Below are 25,588 nucleotides of genomic sequence, written 5' to 3'. Positions count from 1 at the left end.
TTATTCTCATCCTGATAACGGCCGGCTGTTCCTGCCTCGTCTACAAATACGAAATCGATATGTCTCCAGTGTCCCCAGGTTGTGTGCGACGGGTTGACTTGGAATGCTCCAAAGATATTTTCATATACCATGCTGGTATTGTCATTGAGGGTGAGTAGAGTGCATAGTTTTGTCTGTCCCTTTGGAGACAGTCGGGCTGCTGCTCCCGGAACAGGGGGTGGAGATTCAACAGCTCGTTCTGAAGCTTTGATTACTCTCTCACTCACAGACATTTTCAAAACTTTAGCTTAACGTTCAAACCAGACTCAGACAAAGTTTCACCATTTCCGGATGGTTAGTTGATGAATTAGGTAACTTATGCATAGTTATCTTTTAGTCATTCATTAGCTCATTCTGTCTTGATATTCTATAAATCATATTCCGGGAGCTGGATCTATGTAACTCTAGGGTCTGTGATGCCAAGTATCCGGAAGGAATGCCGCACAATTCCTCTCAGCGTTGCTGTAGTCCTTACAAAGCAATCTCTTTAAATTAAATCTTCCATGCTTGACTTTGTGCGTTGTAACTTTGCAGTTGTTGAAATGCTTTAACGGCAACATTACAGAAAGTGAAATCCATTTAACCCCCTTTTAATAACCTCCCATCCGTAATGGTCTCTTCTCTTCCTATCTTCATACTCTGATTGTAGCCATGTTTTAACAGAGTTCATGGCTCATGCACCCAGGGGAATTTACTTCAGATCTAAACACTTTCGATCTTGTTATGGTCTTTCTTTTTCTGTGTTAAAAAAAATAAAAAATAAAAATAAAAATAAAAAAAAATATTCATAGATTCTCAGATCACTCCCCCTATTTTCCTTCCTAACGAAGCATCTCTAAAGCCTGGTTCAGGATTCATCTAGTTTCTGTCCTTAAAAGCTGCAGCTCTCCCCCTTTCAGCATACCGGTCATCCCTTCAGGATCGGGGCAGCCAATACAGCAGCTGAACTTAGCATTTCTACTTCAGCTATCAAGATGCTGGATAGCCTCGAAATCCAGACCTAAATCAAAGATTAATAGTCTGGTGTTGGCTAATTAAAATCGGCCAGCTCGAGGGGTGACATCAAGCATGCATTTGAAAGTCTCACTGCTCACAATTGGATAACACTACGACCAATCACAACCATAAACCCCATACGCTACCAGCAGAGCAAACTGGTAGATTAGACTCTTACTGTATCTGGTTGGCAAAACACCAAAATGTCCTTCTTGCAAAAGTACGATTCGAGCACCGTCTTCTGTTCTTCTTTAAGAGAAAAAGCAAGTCTAACCCGTTCATTGTAGCGACCAATGCCGTTTCAAACAATTGGTATTTATCCATAGGCATTTGCAATGTTTACTACTATGACTACGACGTCACATCGCTGTCGTCATCTGTTTAACTCGCCTCTGGCCCGCTATATAAATTAACCCGATGTGATTGGTGCAGCTCAGATCGAGGGGCATATCTAATGAGCTCCATTGCTCGATACCCGAATAACTTGCGCTCTCACGAGAACTCTGGATTAACAGGGTACTGGACAGATGGTTTTCTTCTGCATTCGAGCCTTTATTAAGAACTGATTCTAAAACCATTCTGGAAGCTCAGCAAGCTCTTCAGTAACGATTCAAGTAAATTCCATGCAAATACTGGTGGTGGTGTTACGCTAACGGCCTTGCGCGGCCTCGTCTCTATGTGGTTAATAAAAAAAAAATAAAAAAAACCTAACGTGGCAATTTCCGTATGGTCTAACGAGGCCTGTCTACGTCTGGCTTAACGCAGCTATATCTGTGTGGTCTATCGAGGCCTGTCCATGTTTAGCCTGACATGGCAATGTATGCGTGGTCTAACGAGGCCGTCTATGTCCGGCCTAACGCAGCTATATCCGTGTGGTCTATCGAGGTCTGTATACGTATAGCCTAATGTGGCATAGTTTGTGTGGTCTAACGAGGCTTTTCTATTGTTCGGCCTAACGTGGCTATATCTGCGTGGTCTATCGAGGCTGTATATGTATAGCTCAACGTGGCATTATTTGTGTGGTCTATCGAGGCCTGTTTACGTCTGGCCTAATGTGGCTATATCTGTGTGGTCTATCGAGGCCTGTTTACGTCTGGCCTAACGTGGCTATATCTGTGTGGTCTATCGAGGCCTGTGTACGTCTGGCCTAACGTGGCTATATCTGTGTGGTCTATCGAGGCCTGTGTACGTCTGGCCTAACGTGGCTATATCTGTGTGGTCTATCGAGGCCTGTGTACGTCTGGCCTAACGCGGCTATATCTGTGTGGTCTATCGAGGCCTGTTTACGTCTGGCCTAACGCGGCTATATCTGTGTGGTCTATCGAGGCCTGTTTACGTCTGGCCTAACGTGGCTATATCTGTGTGGTCTATCGAGGCCTGTGTACGTCTGGCCTAACGTGGCTATATCTGTGTGGTCTATCGAGGCCTGTGTGCGTCTGTCCTAACGTGGCTATATCTGTGTGGTCTATCGAGGCCTGTGTACGTCTGGCCTAACGTGGCTATATCTGTGTGGTCTATCGAGGCCTGTATATGTCTGGCCTAAAGCGGCTATATCTATGTGGTCTATCGAGGCCTCTATATGTCTGGTCTAACGTGGCTATATCTGTGCGGTCTACCGAGGCCTGTATATGTCTGGTCTAACGTGGCTATATCTGTGTGGTCTATCGAGGCCTGTATATGTCTGGCCTAAGCGGCTATATCTGTGCGGTCTATCGAGGCCTCCATATGTCCGGTCTAACGTGGCTATATCTGTGCGGTCTACCGAGGCCTGTATATGTCTGGTCTAACGTGGCTATATCTGTGCGGTCTATCGAGGCCTGTATATGTCTGGTCTAACATGGCTATATAACGTAGCTATATCTGCGTGGTCTAACAAGGCTGTTTACGTTCGGTAAAAAAAAATATATATATATTCTTAAACATAATCAAACATAGGCACATGAAAATCCATCTAACGTTCATCACACTGACTATGGTAACTCCTTTTCTATCTTTTAGGAACATCAGGATTCACGACTGGTGCGTATACTTTTCATCTACCAATTTTGGGGGGAGGCTGGCCCCGTCCTGGTGGATCTTAATCCACCTACTTTTGGGGGTCGGCTGCGCCCCTGCCTTCGTCTTCAGGCAGGAGATGCAGATCCGCTACCCTCGGATTACGAGCTATGGACGGGGCCTACGCCAAAGAACTTTACAATGCTTGCCGGGCTGCCAATAAATATATGCTTTGTTACATCACTTTATCTTCCGAGTCTTTCTGGTAGAAATGGAAGCTTTAGCTAAGTTCTGCCAGGAAGACTCAATCACTACGTCACTTATTACCTTCATCTCTATCCAATCACGTCTTTATACCCTCTGTATAAAAGATCGGTACTTACTCATGTTTGAGTTCGCAGATGCCGACGCGAAAACAACCTCCATCCTCCCCACCACCACCAGGATGGTCCTGTCCATACCTTCTAGGGGGGTCGGCTGCGCCCCTGCCTTCGTCTTCAGGCAGGAGATGCAGATCCGCTACCCTCGGATTACGAGCTATGGACGGGGCCTACGCCAAAGAACTTTACAATGCTTGCCGGGCTGCCAATAAATATATGCTTTGTTACATCACTTTATCTTCCGAGTCTTTCTGGTAGAACTATAAGTTTACTTCTGTATCTTATAACATATCAACATATGTTTTCAGTTACCTCCCTACTACAACACTAGTGTTCTTTCATTCACTCTTCTTTGTTTTCCTTTACTCTGTAGCATAGTCTTTTAACCATACAGGAGGCTGTCAAGCCTGTGTGCTCTTAACTGGCTCACGCACAACATTCTCTGTTCCAGGGTCAACCTGAGCATTTTCTAATGCAATTTGAGTGTTTTCTGGAACCAGAGACAAGTGAGGCGTGTTACAAGACATATGTGCTTGGTCCCAGTTTCTTATTCACTAACATTGGAACAGTGAATTTCCTTCTTTGGTACATGCATAGGTTTTCTTACACGTACACAATCTCCACACATGAAGGGTGTTTTTTTTGCTCCACGTTTCTTATTTGTGTACCATTTCATCTTTTGCTGAACCCGCTGTACACGGTCACGTATGCCCATTGTCACTTTCTCACCCTGAGCCCAACCAACCTGTGGTTGACAGAGTGTTTAGCTTTGTGCGCCTCTTCCTCCTTCTTAACAGTTCAAAAGGTGATACGCCTGTGGTTGCGTGCGGTGTAGCTCTGTAGTTCAGGAAGAAATCTGTGACCGCTTGTTTCCACGAAAGTTGTTGCATTTCAGCTACTTGGATGCAGTTCTTTAAAACACAATTCCATCTCTCCACAGCACCGTTCGCTTGGGGCCAGTGAACACTGCAACGAATGTGTTTTATTCCTCTTTCAGCCAGGAAATCAGCGAATGCAGTAGAAGTAAGCTGAGGACCATTATCACTGACTAAGGTGAGTGGGTTACCTTCTCTCGCAAACACAGATGCTAGAAACTTTGTAACAGTGTTGGTTGTAACATTTGAGGTAAGTGGCTCTCTCAAAAGGTCCTACGATATCTATTGCAAATTTCTGAAATGGACCGTCTGGCAGGTCCACTGGCTGCAATGGGGCTGGACACGTCCGGGCGGTTTTGACAGGCGGAACAAGAAGCAATGGTTGAATGCACATCATAGTCCATACGCGGCCACCAGTACAAGTCTCTTAGCCGTTGCTTAGTTAGGTACCACTCCCTGGTGCCCCTCGTGTGCCAAGTGAATGAATTTAGAGCGCAAAGCAACTGGCACAACCAGTCTCTGCCCTTTCAAGATATACTTATCCACAGCTAGTTCATGCCTGATCTGAAAGTACGCCCTGATCGTTGAATCCATTTGTTTCTGTGTTTTAGGCCAACCTTGTGTGATTTGGGCATGCAGCTTGGACAACTCTGGACAAGATTTGCATGCTTCCAGGAGTTCCTTCATCGGAACAACTCTTGAAAGTTCCTTTAAAATCTCTACAACAAGGCCTAATTCCTCTCCCTGACCAGCACCTTAATCGGGTAATGGTAAGCGTGGTCAGAACAGGGTAGATCGACCAGAGAAAGGCCAAGTAACAAATACTCAATTCTGTGGCTAAAGATCCAAATCTTTCTCAACATCTGGAGAGTCTGAACACGGAGAGATCATCTCCTCTTCAAACTTACAAGCCTGTGCTCAAGTTAGAAAACAGGAATGAGAGACATTCAGAAATCCCAGTTAACTTCATCCCTTCCTGACACACGGTAGATCAGCAACTTCAGATGAATACACACTACTACTACCCAGCTAACAGAGTTGTTACAAGAATGTTCTCCAAATATTCAGTGTTGGTTCTGGGAATGTAAAAAAAAGGGTCAGGTTTTCTTGACATTAGAGGAACGCATTTTAAAAAGGCATGATGTTCCTCAAATGTTCTTTCAACCTAATTGATTAACAAATCAACATTCTAGGAATATTGATTTGTAACATTGCAAGAACATAATGTCCAGTTTCCTGAAGGTTAATAGAATGTTATTTAAAGGTTAGTATGAAGTTCTGGAAACATTTTAATCATTCAAACACCTGCTGTGAACAAGCACTGAAAGACGACAAATAAGAAAACAAACTAGAGCCACAGTCTTGACATTAAATCTCTTCAGAGGAGATTTCATCTATTTATCTTCAGTTGGATTAACCCTTTCATGCATGAATTATGATATCCTCAGTCAGGATTTTTTCCCTATGTGTTTTTATTGCTCTTAGGGCATGAAAAACAAGAATTGATTATTTTATTTTTTTACAAATTTTTCAAAGAGATCTTCAGATGTCCACTTGAGTGGACAGCATGCATTTATGGTTTAAACTGAAGATATACTGTATTAAATAAGACAATAATCAAAAAGATAAAGTATGTGAATTTAACGAACTAATCAATACAATTATATCAAATCATGTGAAAACTATAAAATATATACAAAAAATATAAATGCAAAATATTGCAAAGGCTTCATACAACTTCATACAAGTTGCACTTCGCGTATCTATGATATCAGAACATGAGGACGTGATTCCATCAGAATTTTCTAAAGTCTGTAAAGGTACAACTGTGGAAACCACTCAGATGCTCCCTCCAGTGCACCAGAGTATGGAGATTTACCCTTATTAGATGATAATTCTGATTATGTTCAAGATGGACATGCACATTTCTATCATAGCCCTCCTCTGAGAAAACCTAGCGATACGTTTTTTTCAATCTCATCTGAAATGATCAGTGTTGGGGGTAACGCATTACAAGTAACATGCATAACCCATTCAGATTACTTTTTTGATGTTACAAGTAAAGTAATGTGTTACAAGTAACATGCATTACCTAATCAGGTTACTTTTTGATGTAACGAGTAAAGAAACGCATTACAAGTAACATGCATTACGTAATCAGATTACTTTCTGATCTAACAAATAAAGTAATGTAATGCATTACAAGTGTCATACATTATGTAATCGCATGACTTTTTTCGATGTCAATGAAAATTACTTTCTAATAATACAAATACATTTATTTACAGTAAAAAAAGTCACTGCAGATTAAGTTAAGTTTTAAATTTCAAAAACAATATTCACATTATAATTATGAATTGTAGCTGAAATATAGCAGTTGATGCATGACGTCCACTACAGTGGACATGTGATTAATCAGAGTTCTCTCAATCTAAAATCAAAACTTGGAAAATTTTACTGTGATATGACTCATTAGATATTGCTTGATGCTGCAATATTTTTTTACCTACAAGAGTCTCCTAGATTAGAAGGAATGGGTGGATATTCCGGAGCAACTTGGCATGTCTGACTGACCCTTGGCCATCTTGGTTTGGAGGAAAAAAAAAAAAAAAAGAAATACAAAGGCTTGCCACTTGGTTGCAATTTATAGGATGATGCACAAGGGTCCAATGAAGAGATTGATGTGCAACTTTGCCATAAAAACCCGTGCAAATTCAAGAAAATGCATTTTTAATAGCGGTCCACTGTAGTGACCACTATGCGTGAAAGGGTTAAACAACTCTAGAAACAGCATTACCAGCTTCACTTAGGACTAACCAGATGGACTATTTCTGTCAGATAATTACATAAGTCTTGAGAACTAACAAAGGTTTAGATGAATCGTTTCATTTGACGTTACCATCATGTGATCAGTGTTTACTTTAGTTGGGCTCTTGACCCTTGTTAAGTTGTCTTTTCAGCCATTGTAGACGTTTTCAGAAAACATTTCGGCATTGATAAAAGCATTTAGAAACAGGTTTTTGCACTGAAATTCTCAGACCATTTTCAAAGCATCTGGATTCCACTTTATTTTTGATATTTACTTTATTTTCCTTTCATTGTCATTGGTTTACATGATCAGGACACAAGATACATTTGTGGCAGGATGGTCAATATTATTTACAGCAGTATGTCACTTCCAGATACTTATAAACACCCACACATGGATCAGAGAAGACAGAATTTGAAGCATTTAGTTCACAAGACTTCTTCCCATCACACCTTAAGAAAACAAAATTGGTATAATTAGAAGAGAGATTGTCTATTAGCTCTTGTATCATTCTACGGCCTCTCAAAATTGTAAACTAAAAATCAATGTTTCTTTGTCCACATATAAAGTAGCCATTTAATAAACAGGATAATGGTCTCAAATGTACATAGTCTTCAGCTTTTTTTTTTTTTACGTATACAATACATCAAAGGGACAGTGACACCTAAAGTGACTGTAGATGAAGTACCTGGATTGCAGGCAGCTGGTCCGAGGAGAGTAACAGTCTGGTCTGGTTGCGAATTTATGAGGGCAGGTTACGAGATCTCGTCTTCCATAATTGGCATGATGAACATGAATAACACCTTTACCTTTTGATACACAAGACACTTGATGAGAATTTCCTGAATGATTGTTTGTATTGTGGACTGGAGGCTATACACTAACCTCAGCATAGTAAGAGAAAATACAGAAAGAAAACTTACCACACTTAATGACGCTTTGACTATTTTCACAGGTTACACTTTTTTCTAAAAAAAAAAAAATTGGGTGGAAGGGAAGCAGAGGTCAGAAATATATAGTAACTACTAGTACAAGATATTCAAATATTTTTACTCATTTGCTACAACTCAATTTATAAAATATTCAGCTTAATTTACGATGGAAGTTACTTACCTGCTGGGAGACAGTCGTAAGACACATCCAGGTATTTATAAGTTCCAACACAAGGATCATTGAAAACAGAGTTCACTGCAGGAACAGTACAGCACGCACTTCCATCACACCTGATTCATGGACAGACAATGACAAGTACTTAATAGCTTTAATATACAGACAATATGAATCTTGTGCTTGATGTATAAAATTGAGTTGTACAGTTTTTTTTCCTATGCTCTCAGTGAAACCTACCGATCAGATATTATAGAGAGGGCCTCTGCTGTGTTGCAGTGTGTATTTGAGATCTGATCAGCTGGTTTCCCTCTAATGCACGTTTTGGAACAAGTCCGCCCATAGTTGGCTCGATTGACCTTTATGAAACCCGAATCTATTGTTTAAAGAAAAGAAAAGAATTGTGGTAGTTTTAAGGACATATCATGTGGTTGGAGACATAAAGGCTCAAGATCCCCTTATGACCCTGTTCCCTGCACTCATACTGTTGTATTTAGGAACAAAAGCCAAAAATATGACCAATTACTCACCACAGGTTAGATGCGCAGATTCTCCTTCACACACCACCATTGTTTTTGCTTCTGCACCTGCAGAGAGGAATCGGAAATAAGATTACTTAAACGTTCTGCACTTGAAAGTATTTATTTAATCAGACTAAACATGTATTAGTCAGTATTGCCTTACCATGTTGATACAGAAACAGCAGCACTGAAAATCCAATAAAAACAAGTTGAAACATTTGAAATCATGCACTGAATTGCTTCTAAATTAGTACTTACAAGTGATCCAGCTTAGCTTTTGCACCAGCATGTTGAATGTGTGAACAGAAGGAAAGCCCTGGAATCATTTTAAAGGGACACGTGAGCACAGTATTTATAACAAAAACAAGATTCCAAAAGACTCAATTTTTTCACTCAAATTATTGCAATAAAGGACTGAATTCCATTACAACACCTTTATATTGTTATATTTAGCACAGGTTAATCCAAGTGCAATTTATTGAAAATAAACAAATACAAAATAAATACATATCTACAACTAAAGAAGCATAAACATGAGACTCACCAAACAGCAGTTACAGAAAACAAAGCTTGACAAGAATCTATGGGAACATGATGCCTATATATACACAAGGACTAATCACATAACAAGACACACCTGAAAGTAAGCAACACCATTAACCAATGTGAAGACACAACTGAATATCACATGACAAGACCATAAACCAATGTGAACAAGACATGGCAAAGGAACCAAATCCACAGGGGGCGTCTCAATCAGCTCTCTAACTCCAGAGTCCATAACCAAACAGAAGGTCCATGAAAACTAAAACTAACAAAACATAATGATGACATTTTATAAGTTTATTTCATTATTATAATTATAATTGTATTTCTTCCACATTTATTTATGTTTTCATTTATTTATACATTTATTTCCACTTTTATATATTTCCACATTTATTTATTTCCACTTTTATTTTACTGGGCATATGCAAGACCTCCTTAATCTCCCAATTGAGTGCATTTCAATAGGGGCATGATGGTGAATTTATCAGCACACAAAAGCAATAAAACATCATGTTATGTTGGATTCTTGCTTTGTCCTCACTTCTTGGGAGTGTTGTGAACTTAGAATCGAAAGACCAGAAGACTTGGTTTGTATCTTCAGCAGGATTCTTTATTGAGAACACGAGCTGTCGGTAGCTGCAGTCACCAAAGTCTGACGTGAATGTTCTCTTATACAGTTTATATACATTTAGGGGCAGGAACCAAAAAGACAGGTTTAGGAACCGGTTCTAGACTGAAAGCGCTGACCACCCTAATGCACTCGGCATATCTATTCAAACACTGAGACCTGAGTACAGGACTGGCTGGACTTTCTTGCTAAAACACAAACTCCAAGAGTTTCAGTAAAACAGGACTGACCAGAGTCTGTTGCTAGAAGACTCTGATAATCGTAATTTATACCTAACCTTAACATGCTAAATTCAATGTAAACCTAAATTAAACATTTTAATAAATCTGGTTTCCTTCACTTGCCCCTTTGAGAGTCTAAAAAAAAAAACTCTCACAAAATACAAATTTATACACTTAAAAGTTAATTCTTGTAACTTGTGTAAGTTACAGGCACAAAGTAAAATCTTGTAACTTGTGTAAGTTACAGGCACAAAGCAAGTTCAATCTTGTAACTTGTGTAAGTTACAGGCACATAGTTCAATCTTGTAACTTGTGTAAGTTACAGGCACATAGTTCAATCTTGTAACTTGTGTAAGTTACAGGCACATAGCAAGTTCAAGTTCTCTGTTGGATCCATTAACCCGGTGCAGCACTCAGGTACACCATACGATGGGATTAATGCTCCAGGAGTTCTTGACCACCACGTTTGAACACAAGTGAGTCCTGGAATGCAGCCATCTTTGTAGATAAAAGGAGCTGAATTTTGTAGCTGTGGAGAGCTTGTGGTGGAGTGTGTATTTTCTCTGATAGCTGGTAGAACATAAACCAGGGTGCACCTGCCGTTGAATTGGCTGGGTAGGATGCTGTAGACAGAGATAGGGTGTGCAACCCATGGGATTCTGGCTCCTACTGAAGGTGCATGTGGCATGCAAACGTTCTTTTCAGCAAACAAGGCATTTCTTGACATATTCATCAGCTCTAAGAAGATGTTGTTTCTGGGGTCCACACTTTGTGCGATGTCCATGATGGTTAGTAGTTGTACGACAATCTTGATCATGATGAGGGATGACTGAAGTTCCCGTAGGTGAGTCTGCGTTGTGTATCTTTTTTCTTCTGTGTTAGTTGTAGTCTGTGCAGTTGGTTTAGTTGTTTTCTGGAGGTTGGGTCTTCATATGCAGGTGTGTAGGTCAGTGCATATGATTAAAAACAAACAAACAAAGAACAACTGCAACAGACCAGTATTCATTGTAAAGACTACAAAAATTAGGGTTGTATGTATCCTCTATTCTGATCAACAGAGGTTACACTTGTTAACACAGCTTAACTATTGTTAACTCTCCAAATGACCAACACTTCACACTTAACCTCCCTGCCTACAAAAAAAACAGAGGATAAACAAAAAAATAACTAGCACGTAAGCTAATTCTTCTCTGCCTGAAGCAAAGGATAAACCAAAATATTAGCACATATGCTAAAATTCTTCTCTGCCTAAAGCAAAGGATCAACTGAAAATAACTAGCACGTAAAGCTTATTCTTCTCTGCCTAAAGCAAAGGATAAACCAAAATAACTAGCACGTAAAGCTAATTCTTCTCTGCCTAAAGCAAAGGATAAACCAAAATAACTAGCACGTAAAGCTAATTCTTCTCTGCCTAAAGCAAAGGGTACACAATATTAACCTATAATGTTAATCTTCTCTGACGGGCAGAGGGTCTCTTTCATCTCTAAAAAAAACTTTTTTTTTTTTTAGAGGATAACTTAGTTAACAAAACCCTGCAGCTGTCTGTTAAACTCTTCTCTGAAAGGTACAGAGGATAAACACATATACTGGTCTGTAGCGGTTCTTTGAATGGAGGTTCTTTGAAAACTCACCAACCCTTGGTTGTGAAGGAAGATTGTGGAACTCAGTCAGGCTTTGAGATCTTTGAGCTTGAAGTTTCAATCTGGAGGAAGCTGAATCTTTGTTTAGCTGGAAGTTTTGCTCTGGATTCCAAAAGATGCAGTCTGGAAAGCAGATATTTTGTTGATGAGATCTTTGAGCTTGACGTTTCAATCTGGATTCAGGTCTTTGAGCTTGAAGTCCTTTGAGTTTCCTTTTTTTCTCCATCCGGGTTCACGGCACCATCTGTTGTGAACTTAGAATCGAAAGACCAGGAGACTTGGTTTGTATCTTCAGCAGGATTCTTTATTGAGAACACGAGCTGTCGGTAGCTGCAGTCACCAAAGTCTGACGTGAATGTTCTCTTATACAGTTTATATACATTTAGGGGCAGGAACCAAAAAGACAGGTTTAGGAACCGGTTCTAGACTGAAAGCGCTGACCACCCTTATGCACTCGGCATATCTATTCAAACACTGAGACCTGAGTACAGGACTGGCTGGACTTTCTTGCTAAAACACAAACTCCAAGAGTTTCAGTAAAACAGGACTGACCAGAGTCTGTTGCTAGAAGACTCTGATAATCGTAATTTATACCTAACCTTAACATGCTAAATTCAATGTAAACCTAAATTAAACATTTTAATAAATCTGGTTTCCTTCAGGAGGAAGCAAGATGTTTTGCTCTATGTCTTTTTAATGTTTATGATTCACAACAGATTTTTAAAGAGCACCATGAGCTTTCTTAGAATAGATGCAAACAGTATGTTTGTATGTTGATATTACAAGGACAAGTACTTCTGGACAAACACAATGAAGAGGAGAAACGCAAAATGTGAAAATCCAACAGTACAACCATCCAATTATTAATATTTCACTCACATCAGTACATGCATGATTCATGCGCATGAATCAACATCAACTAGTACCAACCCACATATCCTAGGGTAGAAATCAGACAGATATACATATTTTATCGATCCTTCATATGTAAATGCAAATATATTCATCTTATTCTGTTGCTCCAATTCATATAGTCAAGTCAAGTCAAGTCAAGTCATCTTCATTTATATAGCGCTTTTAACAATGTAGATTGTCTCAAAGCAGCTTTACAGAGATAAACGTATAATTTAAGGTAACAGAGATTGTTTCGGCTTTACAGCAGAGTTAAGTTATTTCCATCTAAAGTTAGTTTTAATTGATTTGCTTCCGTCACAATGATCATTTGTTATTAAATTAGGGGCCGCTAAGACGCTGATGGCGTTCACATGCACATTTAGAATGGGTTCTATAGTTATGTGCGTTTGAATATACGCAGGTTTGGAATTCCCTACAAGCCAAGCCTAAACAAAATACTTGTCTTTCCTCATAAATTTTGATAAGGAATTTTATTTTATTTGTTGCTTTGGGGTAGGACCGCGAGACGAATTTTCCCGACAACGCCTTATCTGTAGAGTGGTAGTGGGATCCTCCATAGGGAGAGACTAGTTGGCACTTCAGCACTGCATTGTCATCGGTCCAGGCGAAGGTCCTTCGTCAGATCTGGATACGGCCTGGATCCGGCAGGCTGCAGGAAAAACCTCGGGATAAACACAGACACTAAAATTAGCGTAGATGCCATTCTTCTTATGATGTAACGAGTACATCAGGATTTTTGGGAAGTGTTCCCGGTTCCGGCTGACCTACTATATGCAGCCTAACATTAATTTATAAAAGTCTATAATGTATTATGTGAATGCTAGGTCAAAAAGATGTGTCTTTAATCTGGCTTTGAACTGACAGAGTGTGTCTGCTTCCCGGACAATGGTAGGAAGACTGTTCCAGAGTTTTGGTGCTAAATAGGAAAAGGATCTACCGCCAGCAGTCGATTTTGATATTCTAGGTATTATCAACTGGCCGGAATTTTGAGATCGTAATAGACGTGACGGACTATAATGCGTTAAGAGCTCGCTCAAGCACTGCAGAGCTAAACCATTCAGTGCTTTGTAAGTAATCAGCAATATTTTAAAATTGATGCGATGTTTAATAGGGAGCCAGTGCAGTTTTGACAGAACTGGGCTAATATGGTCATACTTCCTGGTTCTGGTAAGAACTCGAGCTGCTGCGTTTTGAACCAGCTGTAGTTTGTTTATTAAGCGTGCAGGGCAACCACCCAGTAGAGCATTACAATAATCTAGCCTTGAGGTCATGAACGCATGAACTAATTGTTCCACATTTGTCAATGAGAGCATATGGCGTAATTTAGATATATTTTTAAGATGGAAAAATGCAGTTTTACAGATACTAGACACGTGACTTTCAAATGAAAGATTGGTATCAAAGAGCACACCCAGGTTCCTAACCGACGACGAAGACTTAACAGAGCAGCCATCAAGTGTTAGACAGTATTCTAGATTATTACGTGAGGAAGCTTTTTGTCCAATAATTAGAAAATCTGTATTTTCTGAATTTAGAAGTAGGAAATTACAAGTCATCCAATTTTTAATATCCGCTATGCATTCCGTTAATTTTGTGAATTGATAGGTTTCGTTAGGTTTTGAAGAAATATAGAGCTGAGTATCATCGGCATAACAGTGAAAGCTAATGCCATGTTTCCTAATGATATCTCCTAAGGGTAGCATGTACAGAGTGAACAGCAGCGGTCCTAGTACTGAGCCTTGTGGTACGCCATACTGAACTTGTGATCGATGAGACATCTCATCATTTACTGCTACAAACTGATAACGGTCAGATAAGTATGATTTAAACCATGCTAGTGCATTTCCCGTAATGCCAACATAATGTTCTAATCTATTTAAAAGAACGTTGTGGTCGATGGTGTCAAATGCAGCACTAAGATCGAGTAACACTAATAGAGAGATACAACCACGATCGGATGATAAGAGCAAATCATTTGTGAGTCTAACGAGAGCTGTTTCGGTACTATGGTACGGTCTAAATCTGGACTGGAAATCCTCGCAGATATCATTTCTTTCAAGAAAGGAACACAGTTGTGAGGATACTGCCTTTTCTAATATCTTTGACAGAAAAGGTAGATTCGAGATCGGCCTGTAATTGACTAATTCTGAAGGATCAAGTTGTGTTTTTTTAACAAGCGGTTTAATCATAGCCAGCTTAAAGTTTTTTGGTACGTATCCTAGAGACAAAGACGAATTAATGATGGTCAGAAGAGGATCTATGACCTCTGGAAGTATTTCTTTCAGTAGCTTAGTCGGTACAGGGTCTAACATACATGTTGTAGATTTAGATGATTTAATGAGTTTAGTAAATTCTTCCTCTCCTATAGCAACGAATGAATCAAATTTTTCCTCAGGGAGACTACAATGCACTGCCTGATGTGATACTGTAGTAGACGGTTGCATAGTTATAATTTTGCCCCTGATATTATCAATCTTATAAGTGAAGAAGTTCATAAAGTCATTACTGCTGTGTTGCTTGGAAACTTCGGTGCTTGAAGCTTTATTTTTCGTTAGTTTAGCCACCGTTTCAAATAAATGCCTAGGATTATGTTTATTTTCTTCTAATAGGGTTGAAAAATAAGCAGATCTAGCAGCTTTTAAAGCTTCTCTGTAAGTAATTGAGCTCTCTTTCCATGAAATGTGAAATACCTCTAGTTTTGTTTTCATCCAGTTGCGCCCCATTTTTCTAGCTGCTCTCTTAAGGGCCCGAGTGTGCTCGTTGTACCACGGCGTTGGACTATTTTCTTTAATCTAATTTAAGCGCAACGGAGCAACTGTGTCTAAAGTGCTGGAAAAGAGAGAGTTAAACGTTTCTGTTGTAATATCTAGTTCTTCTAAGCTATCTGAGATGCTGAGATGATGAAACTGATTAGGAAGATTATTAATAAAGCAATCTTTAGTAGCAGAAGTGATAGGTCTCACATATTTGAAACACGGAGTCGGCTTTGCAGCCTTGGCTAAATGCAAATTACACGAGACTAGGTAATGATCTGAGATGTCATCGCTCTGCTGCAGAATTTCAACGGCATCCACATCTATTCCGTGTGATAATATTAGATCTAGAGTATGATTACGACGATGAGTAGGTCCTGACACGTGTTGTCTAACTCCAATTGAATTTACAATGTCTTTAAATGCCAATCCCAATGCATCTTTTTCATTGTCGATGTGTATATTAAAATCACCAACAATTAGTACTTTATCTGCTGTCAATATTAATTCTGATAGAAAGTTTGCAAATTCTTTGATAAAGTCTGTATGGTGCCCTGGTGGCCTGTATACAGTAGCCAGCACAAATCTCAAACGTGATTTATCGTTTACACTATATATTTTTACATTAAGCACCAATGCTTCAAAAGAATTATATATAAAACTTGATTTCTTAGTGGTTTTGAAACTATTACTATAAATTACAGCAACACCACCCCCTTTGCGTTTCAGACGAGGCTCATGTTTATAACAGTAATCTTGCGGGGTTGATTCATTTAAAGTAATGTAATCGTTTGGTTTTAGCCAGGTTTCTGTCAAACACAGCACATCTAGGTTATTATCTGAAATCATATCGTTAACAATGAGTGCTTTTGAAGTAAGCGATCGAATATTCAGCAACCCAAGCTTTAGCATTTGCTCATCTGTATTATAGCTGTTTTTTATTTGTTGAACATCAATTAAATTTTTAACCTTAGTTGGGTTTAAACGTTTTTTGGATTTCCAAATTCGGGGAACAGACACAGTCTCTATATGATGATAGCTAGGTGAAAGAGGCTCTATGTGATGGGATTTATCTGACCTTGGTGACGCGAGGCCGCTAGCAGACGGTCGGTTAAGCCAGTCTGTCTGCTTCCTGACCTGAGCCCCAGATTGTCATGTAGATAGTTTATAACAGAATGATATTAATAACAGAGGCCAATGGAAAATCTCACAGTATGTGTGATAGATTCTCAGTTTGCCTGCTCCTCCACGGATCCTTGTTAAGTGTCTTATTTTGTTTTTTAACATTCCTCTCCTTATTTCTACTATCGATTTTGCTCATCCAGCTAAAATTGCCATGAGCTGTAATTGCTTCTCATATTAATGAATGCAAATTAGAACCTAATCTATGGAGATTTCAGAGGACTGGACTTGCCAAATTGGCAAAAAAAATAAATAAATAATAATAATAATAATAATAATAATAATTCACAGCACAACCTCTACTCTGTGAGTTACACGATTAGTATATTACTGTGAAAATTGCTAATTAAAATTAAGGAAAAGGCTATCAAAATTGTGGAAATGAGCAAACATTTGATGAGGTCAGTCCCACATAGCAACACTGTGACGTCCGAGATCCGGTCCACATCTGGCACATGTGGAAAGATGATCTGGCCCACATGCAGCGTGGAATGACGGCCCTTGGGCGGCTCACTCCTGTTTGCCAGATCTGGGCCACAAGCAGGCCATAGCAATGCCACATGTCAGCCAAGAGAAAACTGGACCTTATCTGAGCCACAAGATCTGTGTATATTAAATATTGAGTCATCTCAGCCTTAATAAGCCTGTTAACTAGCAGAATCACTGAAGGAAAGAAGAGAACATAAAAAGAGACGAGCAGAAACACAAGAATTACCACTAACTTCAGGACATACAGTGGTGTGTGAGTGTTTTCCAGTGGGGAAACACTGAAACAGCACTGTATGGGGGATTTTCCTGGTTACAGGCTTCCCAAAGACTGCTCTGTCTGCCTAGCCTTAAATACCCTTACCAGAACAAAAGGGTTATACAAATATTGTTTAGAGTTGTTTTGGGTCAATTCATGTACCCCAGGGGGTAACACCTGTTTTTTGGGGAGAGGGGAGAATTATCAGATATCTTGAAGAGATATCACCCAAAGAAGAGAACAGAATTTTCCCAAGGTTTCAATTTTTCACATACTACCAATGACTGCAATGAAATTAAGACCATTTTACCAATCGCACTGAGCCATTTAAAACGATACCAAACATGAAAAGGAAAAACAATAGATTCACAAGATACATAATATGTGATATATAGACAATCTCAGTGAACTTTTAGTGACTTGACGAAGGAGAGGGGGGATGCATATAAACAGAGAGATAAGTTTGGACAAGACAATGTCCTACACTGTTAAACATTTTATCGTATTTTGCGGTAACTTACTGGCAGCACTATTGCCAGTAAGTTACTGTAAGTTCCCCTTTACAGTAGCTTACTGTAAATGTGTTATACGGTATGATGCCCTTACCGCAATTTCATTTTACAGTAAGATCCCCTTACTGCAATTTCATTTTACAGTAAAATGCTCTTACCGCAATTTCATTTTACAGTATGATGCCCTTACCACAATTAAATTTTACAGTAAGATGTCCTTACCGCAATTTCATTTTACAGTAGTTTGCCCATTTTACACTATTTTATTTTTTATATTTTACATGAATGCTATTGAATGTAATAAATTCCAAAAAAAGCGACTTGAGTCCATGTACATCAGCATATTCTTTATTCACTCTCACAATCAATTACATCCATTTTATTTATTTATTGTGATGCAACATTAGGCAAGGCAGTTTTATTCATATAGCACATGTCATACACTTTGGCAATTAAAAGTGCTTTACACAGCAAGGAATTAAAATAATCACAAAATAAAAGCAAGGAAAATTAAAGTGCCCCTATTATGGATTTTTGAAAATGACCTTTCATGTAGTGTGTAACAGCTCTAAGGCCTCGTTTACAGGTGAAATGTAACCCAATTCTGATTTTTTGCTCATATGTGACACAGATCAGATGTGTTCTATGACAGTGTAAACTGGAAAAAAAAACATGCATTCAGATATTTCGAGATCGGTTTCAGGCCTCATTCATATATCAAAATAAATCAGATATAAATCGGATATGTGCCAATGCGACTGTCATGTAAACAGGCTGATTGGATTTTCTGAGACATTAGGCTACTTCTCCGCGGTTTAATGACAAGAGCAACCCCGATGCGCGTCTGCAAAGGGACGGATGGCCTGTCGAAACGTTGTGTTGTCGTAGGAGAGGAATGTGAACAAACGTTGACCCAACATATCAAAGATTGGCTTGCTCATCCTAAAATTTCGGACCCACTGCTTCTCGTTAAAGCTCGCCACAATATGCTCCAACCAGTCCTGAGATCTCTCTCACACACAATAACTGAAGCATATGCGCAAAACCCTTGAAACTAACCCTTTAAATACTATGCTAATCAGTTTGTGGGCCACGATTATCCATAACTGTGTCTATTAATGCAGTGTATAACTGAGAAACGTCCTGCTTGAGTCGTCCTTGTGATGGAGGTTCGGGTTGAATAACTAGTTCTTCCAGAGTTTCATTATTGGACTCGCGTTCGGATTGATATGGTAAAATCGATGTCATTGTTCGTTACTGTGTTTAGTTTACGGTGTAGGAAGCCTCAGGACAGCTGATGTTGTTATGGTAATGGGTGTTTTTGTTTAAGACATGCGCGCTGTACGAAGTAAACCAATCACAACAGACTGAGCTGTCTGGCCAGTAGCATGTGGAAAGGAGGGATTTAGAGAGATTGATTCATCTGACGAGCCGTTTAAGAATCTTTGAAAAATGTGGTGATGTGCAAATGTATATTATGAGAAAATTCAGTAGTAAATAGCATAGGGGTGTAAGAAAAAATCGATACACTTGAGTATCGCGATATTTTATTTTGCAATACTGTATCGATTTTCAAAAACGCAATATCGATTTTTTTTTTTTTTTACGTCCAAAAATATTCATGGTAAGACCGTAAGACAGTGGTTCACGTTTATGTTGTTTAAATCCTTACCACTAGATAGCTATGCTGAGACGCACCACTAGTGTCCTCGCCAGGCTCGCCTATAACGGTGCGTGTCCACTGGACATTTTAGGATTGACAGTGGACCGGAGAAAGTGTTGAGAGCGAGAGTGTCAAAAAGTTGGGCAGTTCCTTTACAAATATCAAGCGAAAAACGCAGTCGGCAGCCAATTGCTGTGAGGTTCGGGATGTGACGTCTGTCTTGAGAGTTTAAACATATGCAAATTGTGCCGGAGTTTATGCTGGATTTAGTGCGTAAATCATTTTGTTTACAAATTAGACGTTATGCAGTTGTTATATAGCCTATATGTTAAATATTTCATTTTGGATGTGTTTATTGTGATTATATTGGCTGGTTTTATAAAAGTTTATACAACTGAAAGGATATCTTTGCTTGGTGCATTTGGAAACAAAGCTTGTCTATTTCTAAATGTAATCGCGTGCATCGTTCACAACAAACGCGAATAGAGCATCTGGCGTGAGTGATTTCAATGTTAAGTCAATGCAAAGACGCGTTTACGCGCGTCTAGAGGTCCTGCGGCACGAGGCGTTTAGCGCGGCGCGGTTCGCCTCATTTGCGCGTCCAGTTCACATAAAACTTGATTTCAATATGACACATTCATTTTGTTCACTTTCATCCACTTTCATTCATTTTCGTCCAGTTCACGTTGTTCTTTTGTATTGTGACAGGGGCTATGTACCTATTTTCTTTTATTATGGCCTACTTGAGCATATACAAATTTGCTCACTAAGAACCTGTGAACCACAATCCCAAACTGGCAGGTTGATTTTCTGTGTACTGAATTGTTTACCTAAAGTAAACTTCTTTGACTTTTATGCACATCATGTCTTTTTTAAAATATTTTTAATACATTTTACTTTAAAAAAATCCCAATATATCGCCTTATGCACATGTAGTATCGAAATATATTGCAATATATTGAATCGTGACCCATGTATCGTGATACGTATCATATCGCCAGATTCTTGCCAATACACAGCCCTAAAATAGTATAATAGGGGCACTTTAAAACAGTTATAAAAACAATTTAAAAAGATGTACAGTACAGTTATAAAATGAATTAAAAGAGTAAAAAGATAATACATAAATTAACTTCTCATCTGGCAATACACCGGTGTATCATATTTTTCACAACTCCCACTTTTACTCTGAGATTTTCCCATGGTGATTACTCTGTGTCTGTGGTGTTCTTGCGGCACGCCTAAGAAATCAGCATATCCAAAAAACCTGATTTCCCCCCAAAATCGTTCATGAGAAGCTCTAGGACTGACTCACGGGGTAACCTCGGGTTCATTGCCCCATCTGTAATGTTGCGGAGGAAGACAGACGAAGACGAGGATCTAAACGCAGGGTGATTTAATAAAGTAACACAAAACAGAGAACACAGAACTCAAAGAACAAAAGAACAAAACCTTGGGAATCACAGAGAGATACAACCATTACACGTACAACAACTGACAAAGTAACAAGTGAAACACAAGGGCTATAAATACACTGGGACCAACAAGCTAAACAAGATAACAAGGGGGTGTGGCTAATAAGAAACACCTGGGAAGACTAATAAACTAGAAAACTAAAGAGGACTACAAAACATGGCACAGAACAGGAAATAAGTCCACAAAAGACAAGGGGAACACAAGACAAGAATCATGACAGAGCCCCCCCTTTAAGGAGCGGATTCCAGACGCTCCACACACAACAATAAATAAAGGTCAAGGAGGGTGATGGAGCAGAGGTGGAACGGGGGAGGGATGGAGGGCCAGGTCCGTGGAATGGAACAGGACCTGGAGCCTGCGGCAAGATGGGAGGCCAGGGCGAAGCGGCTGTGCAGGCGGCCAGGGCGGAGCAGGCTGTGCAGGCGGCCAGGGCGGAGCAGGCTGTGCAGGCGGCCAGGGCGGAGCAGGCTGTGCAGGCGGCCAGGGCGGAGCAGGCTCTGCAGCCGGCCAGGGCGGAGCAGGCTCTGCAGGCGGCCAGGGCGGAGCAGGCTGTGCAGGCGCCCAGGGAGGAGACGACCCTTCAGGCGGCCAGGGCGGAGACAACCCTTCAGACAGCCAGGGTGGAGACGACCCTTCAGGCGTGGAGTCGGCCATCTCGTCCGAAGACACAGGCGTGGAGTCGGCCATCTTGTCCGAAGACACAGGCGTGTAGTCGCCCATCTTGGTCGAAGACACAACCGTGGGGTCGGCCATTTTGTCCGAAGACACAACCGTGGGGTCGGCCATCTTGTCCGAAGACACAGGCGTGGAGTCGGCCATCTTGTCCGAAGACACAGGCGTGGAGTCTGCCATCTTGTCCAAAGACACAGGCGTGGAGTCGGCCATCTTGTCCGAAGACACAGGCGTGGAAGGCGTGGTGTACACAGTCTCTGGCTCTGGCTGGGCAGGACTGACGTGAAGCTCTGGCTCTGGCTCAGCAGGACTGACGTGAAGCTCTGGCTCGGCAGGACTGACGTGAAGCTCTGGCTCGGCAGGACTGACGTGAAGCTCTGGCTCGGCAGGACTGACGTGAAGCTCTGGCTCGGCAGGACTGACGTGAAGCTCTGGCTCGGCAGGACTGACGTGAAGCTCTGGCTCGGCTGGACTGACGTGAAGCTCTGGCTCGGCTGGACTGACGTGAAGCTCTGGCTCGGCTGGACTGACGTGAAGCTCTGGCTCGGCTGGACTGACGTGAAGCTCTGGCTCGGCTGGACTGTCGTGAAGCTCTGGCTCTGGCTCGGCAGGACTGACGTGAAGCTCTGGCTCTGGCTCGGCAGGACTGACGTGAAGCTCTGGCTCAGGATCAGCACGCTCTGAGCTTGACGGGACCAGCGGCGGCGAGGGCTTTGAGCTGGGTAGGACCAGCGGTGAAGAGGACTCTGAGCTGGTTAGGACCAGCGATGAAGATGGCTCTGAACTGGACGGAACCAGCGGCGAAGAGGGCTCTGAGCAGGGCAGGACCAGCGGCGAAGAGGGCTCTGAGCTGGGCAGGACCAGCGGCGAAGAGGGCTCTGAGCTGGGCAGGACCAGCGGCGAAGAGGGCTCTGAGCTGGACGGAACCAGCGATGAAGAGGGCTCTGAGCTGGGCAGGACCAGCGGCGAAGAGGGCTCTGAGCTGGACGGAACCAGCAATGAAGAGGGCTCTGAACTGGACAGGACCAGCGGTGAAGAGGACTCTGAACTGGACGGAACCAGCGATGAAGAGGGCTCTGAACTGGACGGGACCAGCGGCGAAGGAGATTCTGGGCTGCCGTGAAGTGCAAGCTCGGCTGGACTGGTGTGAAGCTCTGGATCGGCAGAAGTGACGTGAACAGTCTCTGGATCAGCAGACGCGACGTGAACAGTCTCTGGATCAGCAGTAGCGACGTGGACAGTCTCTGGATCAGCGGTCTCGGCGGAACGAGATTCTGGCATGGGGGCCTGGAGAATTGAGAGCGCTGAGACCAGTGAAAATCTCGGGATATCGGCTGCTCGGGCAGATGTCAGTGGCAGATCAACCAGCTTGGACACCAGTCCTCTCCACCCTCGGACGGGTCCAGTGGACGCAATTGTGCTGGCTGATGGTGCGATCTGCGGTTGACCACGCTCCATGGCCGACGGAGCTTCTGCTGTATAGCCCCCCCCCAAAAAAAGTCTTAAGGGTGAATCCTCCTCCACTTCGTCCACGGTGAAGGGAGATCCACACAACCGCAGAGCCAGATTTATATATTGGGCCAGGGTCCAGCCAGGATATTCTTCCATCATCATTTGGGCAATGTTCTCGTCCAGCCCGCTCCAAAAAAGGTCCATAAGCTGGGATTCATCTAATGGTGCTAGATGCCAGCAAGTCAAAAACTTCTCCACATACCCTTCAATAGGCTGACCGTCCTGAAAAACGTAGCATAGCACCTTTAAAGGATCCTATTTACCTCCTGCTAGATCCATATTTAGGTCAGTTGTTCTGTAATGTTGCGGAGGAAGACAGACGAAGACGAGGATCTAAACGCAGGGTGATTTAATAAAGTAACACAAAACAGAGAACACAGAACTCAAAGAACAAAAGAACAAAACCTTGGGAATCACAGAGAGATACAACCATTACACGTACAACAACTGACAAAGTAACAAGTGAAACACAAGGGCTATAAATACACTGGGACCAACAAGCTAAACAAGATAACAAGGGGGTGTGGCTAATTAGAAACACCTGGGAAGACTAATAAACTAGAAAACTAAAGAGGACTACAAAACATGGCACAGAACAGGAAATAAGTCCACCAAAGACAAGGGGAACACAAGACAAGAATCATGACACCATCAGTCCGCACACCAAAGATTTGTCCGGAAGCTCTAGGAATGGAATCGATCCAGTCCGCACCCCACAGAACCTTAATTACATGTCAGAGTCACTACTTCACCACAGACAGAGGTCATCAGCATGGTTTCATCTCTCAATTTCCCCAATTAAGTAATTTATGTTTGTCTCTTACCCAATTCGCAGTGCCATTTGAGTTCAGTTTAGAATCAAAAGGAGGATGCAAAAAGAGAACTGAATTCTTAACAAATCAAAGCAGGGATCATGACAATACGCAAAAAAAAGCATCCCAGTTGGTCTTGACTGGCCTCCATACCGGTAAACCACTGATGGCTGATCTGAAAAAAAAAAACACAGAGAAAATGTGTGAGAAATGGTTGAGTTTGGAGTTGTGGGGTTTATTTAATCTAAATTTGTTCATGGACAGACGAGGAATCAACTTGTGCAACAGCAGTTATTACCAGTCTAGTTAGTTTAAATAGTATAGCTTTATCGCACATGCCTTGTTAGGGAACTCTGTTAATTGTCTGAATGTACAATTACGTTAAAGGCAGACTGAGTAACTTTATGGCCCTTCAAACTTAAATCTGAAATAGAAAGCTTTTGTAACATTACAAATGTTTTTACTGTCAATTTAATGCATCCTTGCCAAATTAAAGTATTATTTCATTCAACAACCAAATAAAAAATCCTATTCAAAGAATCCTGAAAAAAAAGTGTAAAACTGAAAATAATCAGAAATGTTTCTTGATTCACACAAGTGCTCCTAAAAAAAAGTTAGGCTATGCTGCAAGTACTGCAAGTTATGCATTACAATATGTTAATCTCATAATGTATCTGATAGTTAGTCAAAACATACTTACAAAGCCAAAGTTGCGCCTGCTGCTTCCTACCATAGACAGTAAAAGAAATGGACACAGCGACCCCATTGGAACTCAATTGAGACAAGTGAAGCCCATTTTTAGCGATTTCTTAGCACTTCCTTTCCTGACGCGCAGACTCAAACCGAGCAAAGCGTTACACGGACCACGTAAGCAACCCGTCTGTCTTCTAGTAGCTGTGCCAAGAGAAATCTGAATCATTCCCTTCCAAATCTTGCAGAGACGGAGAGTGTGAGTAGGAATTGTCCATGAGCATGGAGCAGGATCTACTTTTGCTAGGTATTCTGATTAATTATATTGTCATTTTGCCTCTACGTCCCCCCGATAGCCAGCGAGCTTCTCCTCCTGTACATACGGTAATCTCTCTAATGTGCGACAAAGAGTCGCTTGGTTATGACGCAATCGTTAGCCTACTTTTACAAAAACTGCTTCTACGGGGCCATAACATAAGCTACAAGGTAATGGAGCATTTTATACATTGTCGTGTTTCTTTAGAAATAAAAAATGGACAAATGGAGTCTTCAAACGCCTCAGATGTAAAGTTATTCGCTGTCAAAGTGACGCCAAAATGAATGGAAGTCAATGGGATTGCTAACGCAAGTGAAGTTCCGCTCAAGATGGCGGCACCCGGCTGACTTCAACTTCCGGTCGACTTCCTTCCCGCTTGCTTCCTACCGATTGAGCCAAAGTAAGCCCAAAATAAGCCCACATGAGCCAATCGCGTTTCTCTGCTGTGGCTTACTTTTGACCAATCGCGTTGCTCTCATGTGGCTTAATTTTGACCAATTGCGTTTCTCTCCCGTGGCTTACTACTTTTGACCAATCGGCGGCCGCTATTATTGTCATCTTTGCAACAGGTAATGCTATT

General features: G+C 41.2%; 1 protein-coding gene across 1 annotated transcript; it reads right to left on the bottom strand.

Moving 5' to 3' along the window:
• Nucleotides 1–7,350: 7,350 nt before the first annotated feature.
• LOC308703678 (L-rhamnose-binding lectin CSL3-like) lies at nt 7,351–9,361 on the bottom strand. The gene is made up of 9 exons (XM_081387422.1): nt 9,267–9,361; nt 8,981–9,038; nt 8,886–8,909; nt 8,732–8,788; nt 8,442–8,577; nt 8,208–8,317; nt 8,018–8,062; nt 7,783–7,903; nt 7,351–7,546 (listed from the first exon to the last, which is right to left on the bottom strand). The coding sequence occupies exons 2-9, from the start codon at nt 9,009–9,011 to the stop codon at nt 7,441–7,443; spliced, it is 630 nt and encodes a 209-aa protein (XP_081243548.1). The 5' UTR covers nt 9,012–9,038; nt 9,267–9,361; the 3' UTR covers nt 7,351–7,440.
• Nucleotides 9,362–25,588: the final 16,227 nt, after the last annotated feature.

The sequence above is a fragment of the Scardinius erythrophthalmus genome, assembly GCF_964197995.2.
Source record: "Scardinius erythrophthalmus genome assembly, chromosome: 15".
NCBI lineage: Eukaryota > Metazoa > Chordata > Actinopteri > Cypriniformes > Leuciscidae > Scardinius > Scardinius erythrophthalmus.
The sequence above is the reverse complement of the archived record's forward strand: the minus strand, read 5'-3'. Positions and strand labels throughout refer to the sequence as shown.

Excerpts from the sequence above, each read along its gene's own strand:
- LOC308703678 (XM_081387422.1), bottom strand. The coding sequence starts at position 9,011 with ATGCTGGTGCAAAAGCTAAGCTGGATCACTT. Across the intron at positions 8,578-8,731 it reads ATCTGCGCATCTAACCTGTG|ATTCGGGTTTCATAAAGGTC; the intron begins GTGAGTAATTGG and ends TTTAAACAATAG. Across the intron at positions 8,318-8,441 it reads CTCTCTATAATATCTGATCG|GTGTGATGGAAGTGCGTGCT; the intron begins GTAGGTTTCACT and ends TCCATGAATCAG.